Source organism: Tupaia chinensis, unplaced genomic scaffold (assembly GCF_000334495.1).
Source record: "Tupaia chinensis unplaced genomic scaffold, TupChi_1.0 Scaffold143574_1, whole genome shotgun sequence".
NCBI classification, from domain to species: domain Eukaryota; kingdom Metazoa; phylum Chordata; class Mammalia; order Scandentia; family Tupaiidae; genus Tupaia; species Tupaia belangeri.
In genome coordinates this window covers 2,969,836-2,980,288 of record NW_006203419.1, presented here as the reverse complement: position 1 = coordinate 2,980,288, position 10,453 = coordinate 2,969,836, and the positions used below count along the sequence as shown (strand labels likewise).

Below are 10,453 nucleotides of genomic sequence, written 5' to 3'. Positions count from 1 at the left end.
CATCATGGCCTCGGCGTCTTCATATCAGAAATCAAGTCATTTTGCTTATGCGACTGTGAGCGTCTTTGCAATTAAACTTAGGAGGGTCAGGAAAGGAAATTGCCGCAGTACTTTTTCTTTCTTGATTGTCATTGTTATTATTAAAGAAATAAAAAAAAAAAAGGCAAGTAAGAAATGATCTCTGTGTGTTCAGTTCTTTGCTTGCTCTGATTGGAATTAACAGGACCCAGGCAGCAGGTGAGGGTAGTACAGGCAGCGGGTGGGTGTGTCCTCCTGCCTCCCCGGGCTGTCCCACCCCCAAGTCCTCCACCCACTTTCAATGTTAAAACCTCCAGCTGCAGCCTTGAGAAGAACACTGATAGTGGTGGGAACCCAGCACAAGAGGTCCCGTTATCAATAACCGCGTTCTGAAACACGAAGATAACTTGTCTGACAAGGCCCATTTTCCCGCCTTACAGACTCTTGTTAGAGGAGAGTTGATAATACTTAGCAGCTATTATCTCCAAATACGGCCCAACAACTCCTGGGAATCTCAGAGTAGCCTCGGAGGCTGGAGGGGGGGAAAGAAGGGGGTATCTTGAAGCATTAGATTCATTATTTTAATTTAAACTATATTTATATTTTGTTACATCCACATATTTAATAAGGGGGGTAGGTCAACTCGAGTATAGAACAAATTCATTCTTCCTTTTTAAATTTGTGAGAGGATGCACGCACTGGCTGGAGAGAGAGGTGGGGGGGGGAAGACAGAACCTGAGTTTGCAGCCCCTCTTGGGGGGTGATCACACTGCTCTCCCTCCTCCTCCATTTCTCCTTTCTTTTGGGATTTAGAGCATGCAGGCACATGCACCACTGGGTCTAAGACCCAAACCACACAGTCAGCCATATGCGATCCAGCCACCTTAACCACCAGGCTGGCCCACAGATTAATTCTGAGAAGCAGTCGTGTCACTCACATTTTTTGTCTTAAATACATGGACTATTTCAGGGATGGGAATAGCAAATACTTTTTTTGTGAGGGGAAAAAAAAATCTTAGTGCGCCAGACGCATCCTGTTGTAATTCTGTCCGGCTATGGGAAACAGCTTTGTAAGATTTCTGGATCTTAGTCTAGGTTTCTTTCTATGTTAGTTTAATTCTATTATTATGTTTTAGTTTAATTAGAAGGAGTAAAGTAAATCTCCATATGGGAGCAAAGTATGGTCGTGGACTCAGGTCCTTTTTTTGGTTAAATTTTTCCTCTAAAAGTGGTACTTTTCATGGATGGTTTCATTAGAGATAGGTGTTTCGATCTGGGCATGCCATAAAGTGAATGTGACATACTTCTGGGATCGGACAGAGCAAAAACCCCGCGGTTAGACAAGCCACGGTTGAATCCCAGCTTTCTAGCTCTGTGTGTCCAGGTGGACTACTTTCCCTCTGGGAGCCTCAGTTTCCTCCTCTGTAAAATGGGAATGACACCTATGCGTAGGCATTGTGGTGAAGTGCTTGGCACAGTTCCTGACACATTCTTTTATCGAGTCACCAAACACGTATTGTCTCATGCTGTGCAGCCACTCTGCTTGGAGCTGAAAACGAAGTGATAGGCCAGCCATGGTCCCACCCTCCAGTGGAGCCTGTAGGGATAGACAGACAGACACATCTATTGACACGGACAGATGCCAGGGCGGGTACTTGGGAGTGATAGTGAAGTGCAATGGCTCGCGGCCCGTTGGTACCTTCAGAACACATGCGGGTTGGGGAGGAGGGAGAACAACTGGGATGATGACAGGTCTGCCCACCAGCTCATCACAGTGGCTGCCAACTTCCCCGCAAGCTTATTTCACGACGAACCAAACGAAGACCAGCAGGCACAGCATCACCGGCAGGTGCATGGTGACCCGAAGTCCCGCTCCCCTTTCCAGCCAAAAATCGCAGTGCTTAATGGAGCAGAGCTCCTTGATCAGCCGCCACAGGACCCGCTGATAAAGCTTGTTGTCCTGTTTCTCCTTGGAAAACTCGGCCTGGTTGGCTGCCTGCGTGGCGTTGATGCAGCTGGTGATGAACATCTCCTTGGTCACGTTGACTTCAGAGCAGCCATCGTAGTGGATCCCATCTGGGAACTGCCAGTAGTTGGCCTCATAGTACCTGTTGCCCTCGACTCCGAAGTCGATGTCCAGCTTTCGGCCTTGTCTGATGAAGGCTCCTGGGCGGTTCTCGGCCACCCGGGCCTCGGTGATATGGGCGGTGCTGGGCAGGGCCTTGCGGTTCCACTTGATTCTGTGCTTTATGCCCCTCGCCTTGACGGTGGAGAAATGGCTGAAGAGTAGGACACAGACAATGGCCAGCCACCATCCACCCAGATGCTGCCTCATTGTGTCAGAACCTGCCAGAGAAATGGCCGGACAGTTAATTCCCCACCACTTTACCAGGTTCCCCTGCCCTCTCCCGAGCAGAAGATTTTAAGCAAAGAAGCAGCTCTGAACAGCATTTACATTTTCCCTAAAGCATCATAGTTTCCCCAGGATCGGGCTGCAGGGCTAACTCAAATACCGAGTTTCTTGGCTCGCGTAGGGAATTAGACCCACTCAGACAGAATCTTGGTTTTCTCAGGCAGATAAGAAACTGCACCTGGCAATTAGAAAGCCTTTGAATACCCATGGGAGAACAAGCGATGACTTAATACATAGAGGTTTTCTTTGGAGTGCCCAAGTTTCTCAGATGCAAAGGTCTCTCCAAGGAAAATACAGAAAAGTTGGAATTGAATGCTCTGAGCAGAGATGGAAAATTTAACCTTGGCTCTGCATTCGCTGTTGCTCTAACTGGCACAATCTTGGGCACATTCTGCCATTGTTCTCAGAGAGCCACTGGTTGCCGATCTTAAAGGACTTTGTAGTCATGGGGGGCAGGGGAGAGCTAGATGGAAATGCAATTAAGGACCCCTCTTCCCTATATCGCAAGGAGTCAAGATGTGCTGTAGGAATCATTCTCTTTTCTCTTCTTCCTTTTTTTTTTTTTTTTTGAGACATTTTTACTATAGGGCGTGTGTGCTCTCCAGAGAGACAGAAAGCAAGAAATCACCCCCCAGGGGGATAGTCATGCCACAATCCCTCATCCTCCATTCTCCTCTTGGGCATGCACGTGCGTGCCCAGCATCAATTTGAAGCTGCTGGGTCTGGGACTTGAACTCAGGTCAGCCATGTGGGAATCCAGTCATGTAACCATTCCATCATCTACTGGTCCCAATGTAGGAATCATTTTTAATTTCATCCTCTAGGGGACAGTGTGTCCCCTGCCTGTCCTACTAGCTTTTTTCTTTTTAAAAGTTTATGTATTTATTTCTCTCTTGAGTGACAGACACATACAGAGAAAGAGAGAGACAACATCCCCAACAGGGTCCTCATTCTCACACCCCCACTGCACCCCACCTGCCCCCTCTGAGCACTTTATACGTGTCAGCCACTGAGGGAAGCCCTTTTGTCATGTTGCTTCACTTGGTTCTCACCTGGAGTAGGTACGTCATTATTATCAATCTTTACACGTTGTACTGAGATTCAGAGAAGTAATTTGCCCAAGATTTTACGAGGGGAGGTGACACGTTTGAATCCTGCTCTGTCTGACACCGGACTCCACACACCTGCTGGCCATGCCCCACGCCCATCTGGGCTTCGGAAGGGGATGGGGCTTGTGTTTTGTGCTTTTGACTCCCTGGTGGGATGGCCTTAAGCTGAGCCATGAGTGAAGAGCAGGGCTCTTGAGGAATTTCACAGGAAATGAGATGAAGGGAGGATGTGAGGACCTGGGGAATACCGAGGGTCCTGGCCAAGGTGGCCCAGGCTATTCCAAAGGATGCTGAGGCCACCAGGGAATAGCCCCCACCCCACCCCTAAGTCTGTCACATCTGGCTTCTGGAACTACAGTCTGTCACATCTGGCTTCTGGAACTACAATAGCTATTGTGGAAAGCCTAAGGTCAACCAGCCCCCAGACCTCTGTCCGTGCAGGTCCACGCTGTCTCCTGGACACTCATTTGCTGCAAATCTGTGAAGTGTTGAAGCTACAGGAGGTTGAATGAGCTCGCTGAGCCGGCTCCTCACACTCCCTCCACTGTCCCCTGCAGCACTGCTACAAGTGGTTCATATTCCTCTGTCCAAATGTTCAACTCTGGCATAGCACCAGTTCTTATATTTAAAAAAAGGTAAAACACAACCTAAGAGCACATCTAGTTACCTCTGGTGGCCTCATTGGTCCTTACATTTTGGGGACACTGCCCGGTCTCTGTCCTGGGTGGACATGAGCACCCAGACCTAACGAGAAGACTATACCCCATGTCCTCAGCCTGTATCTCTCAGCAGGAGAACTCTTAAATAAGAATAATAACATAATAGATCATTACTGGTAAGTCAAATAAAAAAAATAGAAGCATAGTGTTCTTGAGAAAGAAATTAATTTTCATAGGCAAGAGCTTAAAAGCAAAATAAGATCCCAACCAGCCAACCCTAAAGTAGCACCCAACAGAAATAGACCAGGGATGAGTGAACATCCTGTAGGTCTCCTGGGACTTGGGTCCATCTCAGGAGGTGGGAGGAAAGAAATCACTGCACGATTTCAGTCTGGAATAGAGACCTGGTCAGACACCAGCACCCCTGAACACAGAGAAGGTTCCCCACATACCTGGGGCTCTCTGTGGGAGTGGGCGTCTGGAGCCACGAGCTGTCCGTCTTCCAGCACACCCTCCTGGCAGCCAGCCTGCCAGCTATATAGGAGCTGCTGGGGGAGGTGGCTTTCCTGCTTCTCTCCAAATAGGGCAGCCCTTCCCTCCCAGACAGGGCCAATCAGGGGTTCCTGGGCCACTCCTTCATCCTGAGGAGGACGGACCTTCTCATCATTCTTTACTAATAAAAGTCACGTGAAGACCTTGATGGAAGTCCAGAAAGACTTGAGGGGGGTGTTTAAGATTGGGACGAGAAAGCTTGATCCCATCCATAGCTGTAGCAGGGGTGGCTTACACAGGCTTGGTGCACATGCAGATTGTCCTGCACCTAAACCCAGTCCCAGATGCAAAGAGACCTTTTCCTGGCAGGCTCTGGGGGACAGGGTCAGCTTAGAAGTGTGGACATTGTTCACCTGCAGGACAGCTGTGCAGGTGGGACCCACAGGGAGCAAGGGGCCGCACTTCCACTGGGTCGGTGGGAAAGCAGAACTGATGGTGGGCAGAGGGACAGCACTTTGGATTTGCATAGACCACGGGGAATGTTTGGAGGACAGTATTAACCCAAAGGCCGATGAGTTACAGATCTAGGGGAACCCAAGAGGTAGAGACACATTAATCTCACCCTGTCTATGGAGTAGGAGCTGAGTGGATTTCTTGAAGTGCTGTCTCCTCTGCATGACGTCCAAGCCCACAGGGAGGAAGGCTAGAGAATCATTCCTGGCCTTTGCCTGGCAGGAGTTTCCAGTTACTGGGTGACCAACTGAAGATCACCTTACATTGAAGGGTTTTGTCCAGATGTCCCTGACAATCATTACAGAGAGGAAAAATTCAGAAATGAATTCTGGGGTCAGATGGTGGTGTGATGGTTGACTGCTCAGCTTGAGCCTGGAACCCAGTGGCTTGAAAAACACCCTGAGTGTGTATGTGTGTGTGTGTGCCCAAAATCCTAAGAGGAGAATGGAGTCGGAAGGATTGTGTTGCCATCTCCTCCCTCCCCAGGATGATTTCTCACTTTTCCTTTCTTAAGCTCTCTCCAACGAACAAGCCATCCTATAGAAAAATTAAAAAAAATGAATTCTGGAAATGAGTATGGGGCAAGATTTGCCTGCAAAATGGAACTCTTATCTTTACTCTGAATATGTTCCCCATCAATGTTCACCTCCATTTACTCCAGAACCTGTTTGGAACCGAAGTAAGCGGTTGCATGTGGGCTAACCAGCAGATGGCGCCAGAAGAGCGTACAAAGACATTGCAGCCTGGCGACTGGCTCAACTTGCTCCTTCTACAGTTTATAAGCATTTAGGTAATTTGGGGTCTCTGGTTGAGCCTTTCTTTCTCCTCTGACTTTATTTTAAATTTCAATTTCATTTTTCTCTTTATTTTTTAAAGAATTTTTAAATTTAATTTATTATTATCATTATTATTTAATTTGCTATAGGGCATGTGTGCTCACCAGAGAGAGAGAAAGTGAGATAGCAAGGTGCCAGGTCCGGGACTTGAACCACAGTGGCCATGTGGGAATCCAGCGCCTCAATCACCATACCATCTGCTGGCCCCTTATTTTCCCCTTTAAAATTTTTCTGTTCTTGGGATAGCAAGTGGTGCGGTGGTTAAGAAGCTGAATTCCACGTGGCCAACTCTGGGGTTTGAGTCCTGGACCCCCAGCAGCTTGAAGAACATGCAGGCACAAGTGTATGATTGCCCAAAAATCCCAAGAGAAGAATGGAGACAGGACTGCGACATAGCCATCTCCCTGGGGTGGAGGACAATTTCTCACCACCACCACCCCGCCCCCCTCCTCTGTGTCTTTCCCCAGCAAGTGCATGTTACCTATAGGAAACTAAAATAAATTGTGCTTGTGAATACACACAATACACAAACACACCAGTGGTGTCTTTGTAGAGACTACTTGAGGAATGTGGAAGACAAGAAAACGCTCTTTAAATATTTCACGACCCAGAGTTAAGTGTTGATACAATTTTGTTCCACGTATAGATGCTTAGAGTTGCACTTGGGGTTTGAAATGTTTTGAGTGAGAAAGGACTCATAACCCTCCTGTCCAGCTTCTTTGCACTGCATGGTCACGAGCCCAGATAGGCCCAAGGTCACCCAGCCAGGCCTACAGGGCAGCCTCAGGGCCAGCTGCCTCATTCCGAACTCTGCGTACCGTCCACACCACCCGTCCCCACCAGGCACAGTCGTCCCCAGCCCCCTCCATCCATCTCCCTTCTGTTTCCTTTCTGAGTAGGACTTTGCCCAGAGGGTGGTGGGAGGCTGGTTTAGAGCTGATGAGACTGCAGATTCCTCTTCTCAGTGAACAAAGGCTGTTCTCAAAGGCTCGGAGAAGTGTAGAAATTTCTGGAGAAGAAGGGAAGCACTCTGGAAGCAGCAAATGAGGGAAGAAAACTGTTCAGCGGCAGAGAATGTAGAACTGCCCCATTCCTGCCTCGCCTCCACTTCCTTGTCTGTGAAGAACAAACAATCCAGGAGTGAGAGAGGCAGCCTGAAGTTTCTTCATATGATCTTGGGGCCAGAGCCAAATGGATGAGAACTCCTGGAAAAGATAATGATCTGAGAAATATAATTGTATGGAAATTATCTTGGAGGAAACGAGGAGGAGGTGGATACCATCGGGCTGGTGGCTCATAATGCAGGAGTCTGTGAAATATTTCTAATGTGGGAATAGGAAGTTATATGGGCTTTTTGTTTTGTTTTGTTTTGTTTTGTTTTGTTTTGTTTTTTAGAGATTTTTTTGCTATTGTTTTTTAGAGAGATTTTTGCTATCCAGTGAGAGGGAAAGTGAGAAATCACCCCCCCCAGGGGGGACGAACACACGACAGTCCCTTCTCCATTTTCTTTCTGGGATCTTGGACATGTAAGCACATGCGCCTGGTATGATTTTGAAGCCATTGAACCTAGGACTTGAACCATGGTTGGCCTCGTGGGAGTCCAGTGATGTAACCGCTATGCCATCTGCTGGTCCCGCATATTTGAAATACAGAGTTATATATGTTTACACCCATGTCACCTGCATCCAAATTAAGAACTGGAATATTATGGCACCCTCAAAGCCTCTTCAGATCCCCTTCAGGTCACTATTACCTCCTGTATACCTAACTACTGTCCTAACTCCTACCACAAATTAGTTTTGACCTGTTTCTATACTTTACATAAATGGAAGTATATATTCTGCGTAATCTTTCCCATTTGTCTTTTGCTCCAGTTCCATCTGTGAAATCCCACACTATGTAGTTGTAGATTGCTCATTCCATTGAGAGGGTATTCCATGGTTGACTTATCCTATTGGTGAGCATTGGGTAGTCTCTGGTTTGGGCTGCTACAAATACTGTTGCCATGCGCTTTTTTGCATGTGAACATTCTTGAATGTTCCTCTTGGTGGCCACGTTTTGCTTGGACATGCCCTTTTATGAGTAGACTTGCTGGATCATAAACTATACCTACATTCTGCTTTCATATTCTTAGAATTGTGATGATTGCTTTGTGCAAATCTTACACGTTGCTTTCCGCTGTGATTTGCCCACTCTTCTCTCCCCAGGGGAGCCCACAGTCAGGAGCCTCCGCATGGGTTCCCGTAGCACTTGGCGCAGAGCCTATTTGAGGAGTCACCCAGGTCATTCCATTACTGTTCTCGTGTTCTGATGAGCACACAGCAGTGGAAGGACTGTTTTTCAGTCATGTGTTTTCCCTGTATGCAGGGCAGTGCCTAGATCCAGATGCATCTAGAATCCCCTTATCCCTTCTTTGTCAGAGCATTCCTGTCAAAGCTGCACATGGATAGACAAAAAGTCAAGGGCAGAATGCCGAACACCCGTCATGGCAACAGTGGAAATTCTGTGGCACAGAGGTTTCTAGAAGTGGTGCACAAGCCCACAGTGCCTGCTGCTTGGAGAAACAGGACTGTGCTGATCTATGCCCTTGCCTGGTCAGACCTGGCTGGTGTCTGGAACTCGGCTGTGGAGATTGGTTCAGGGCAAGGAGAGGGATGACGCATGTGGGGGATGGGATGCTGGCGAGGAAGGGAGAAAGGTGAGGAACCTCCTTGTGACCTAGCAGGGACCACAGAAGGCAGTAGCTCATCTCCTGTGGCATCACCGTGTGTTCGTGGAGTAGGATACTTGTGAAAAGACAGAGACAGTGAAGACTTAGACCAAGGTTAGTGAAATGAAGGAAGGTTTTTAAGATGATCCATCCCTTGGGGCTGCCCAGAAAGTAGTGAACCTTAGAAAAGGGTAGAAACTCCCACCTGGGGACCAGCAAATGGCATAATGGTTACATTGCTGGACTCTCATGTAGTTGACTGTGGTTTGAGTCCTGAACTTGGTGACTTAAAACTCACCCCATGTGTGTATGTATGCATGCCCAAAATCCCAAGAGGAGAATGGAGGAGAAGGGATTGCAGCGTGGTTATCTCCCCTGTGTGTGTGTGGGGGGGAGGGGGATGTGATTCCTCTCTTTCTGTCTCTGGTGAGTGCATGTACCCTATAGCAAAAATCTCCCCCCCCCAAAAAAAAAAAAAAAAAGAACAGAACTCCCACCTGAACATTTGAAGAAGGGCAGAGAATGAGATTCCACTTCCATTTTAAAGATCCTCATTCAGGACCCCCGCCTCCCACTTTTCTCATCATCTCTGATGTTTTTAAAAGCATCATGAACTGATTGTTTGATCTGCAGTGGGTCTTCTCTCCCTAACCAAGCAGGAAAACGTCCAAAAAGAGAAAGGCCTCTCCTAGACTGACGTTAGCTAGAACAGGTGAGAGACGCCAGCTTTTACGTTAAAGCAGTGACACCTTGGTTACCCAGGGTGGCTTTCCTCCTCAGAGAAAGCCCTCAGAATGCTGCAAAGAGTGAACCGGAGGGGTGAGTTCCGATCCCCTTCCTGCCACTCTCAGCCTTGCGCGACTCCAGTTACTACAGTTAGGAGAGCTTTGGCTTCGGCTCTCTTATAAGGTGTTGCCTCAGGCAACAAACAATGCATTTACTGGTATCTTTGGAGGATGCCCAAGTTCACTGTGAGTTGTTTTTCACATCTGTGCAAGAAGTATCATGCCCACCACCCCCTCCGTCATTACCGCTTCTAAGGATATAAGCTTATCAACCATGGCTTGGCTCTGCTGGAATCTCAGTATTCGACGTAAATCCTTTCCCCCGAATATTACAGAAGGGAGTAAGTTAAATCTAAAAGCTGCTTTGAATACACAGGCATGTGTTAGCACGTTAATGACTGGCCTGCCTGAAATCCCAATGAAGTGTTTACGATTGTGAAGCCAACTGGCAAAGGCTGAAGCCTGCCAGAGGCTGAGCCTGTAATCACTTCCAGCCAGGAGAAAGATCAAGACATCACCAAGGCAGAGTGCGTCTTGGTGGGAAAGGTAGTGGCCAGGCCACAGAGAAGACCAAACTGGAAAATGGAAGGAGAGGTCACTTCTTGGTAGCAGAGACTGTGGACTAGATCCAGCAGGAGGTGAGAATGGAGACCCAACATTTAATGAAGCTTCTACTGAAGTACAGTGTAGTGTAGAAGGGGACCCATACCAGAGTGCACAACTGAGTAAAATTCCACAAACTCAGCCCCTTATGTACCCAGCAGTATATCCCCAAGCTTCATGCCCAGGTCCTCGAGAGTAACTATTGTCTTGACTTCTACCCTTTAGGCTAGTTTCACCTGATTTTTTTGTTTGTTTATAATTACCAGAGGGAGCATGGGCTGCTCAGAGAGCGGGTGAGAGGGAGAGAGAGAGAGA

General features: G+C 47.8%; 1 protein-coding gene across 1 annotated transcript; it reads right to left on the bottom strand.

The window, feature by feature from the left end:
- Window positions 1-1,537: 1,537 nt before the first annotated feature.
- On the bottom strand, window positions 1,538-4,727 carry PRND (prion like protein doppel). The gene is made up of 2 exons (XM_006163979.1): window positions 4,652-4,727; window positions 1,538-2,364 (listed from the first exon to the last, which is right to left on the bottom strand). Exon 2 carries the CDS (start codon window positions 2,351-2,353, stop codon window positions 1,817-1,819), a length of 537 nt encoding a protein of 178 aa, XP_006164041.1. The 5' UTR covers window positions 2,354-2,364; window positions 4,652-4,727; the 3' UTR covers window positions 1,538-1,816.
- Between the last annotated feature and the right edge of the window lie 5,726 nt (window positions 4,728-10,453).

Coding starts and splice junctions, on each gene's coding strand:
- PRND (XM_006163979.1), bottom strand. CDS start 2,353: ATGAGGCAGCATCTGGGTGGATGGTGGCTGGCCATTGTCTGTGTCCTA.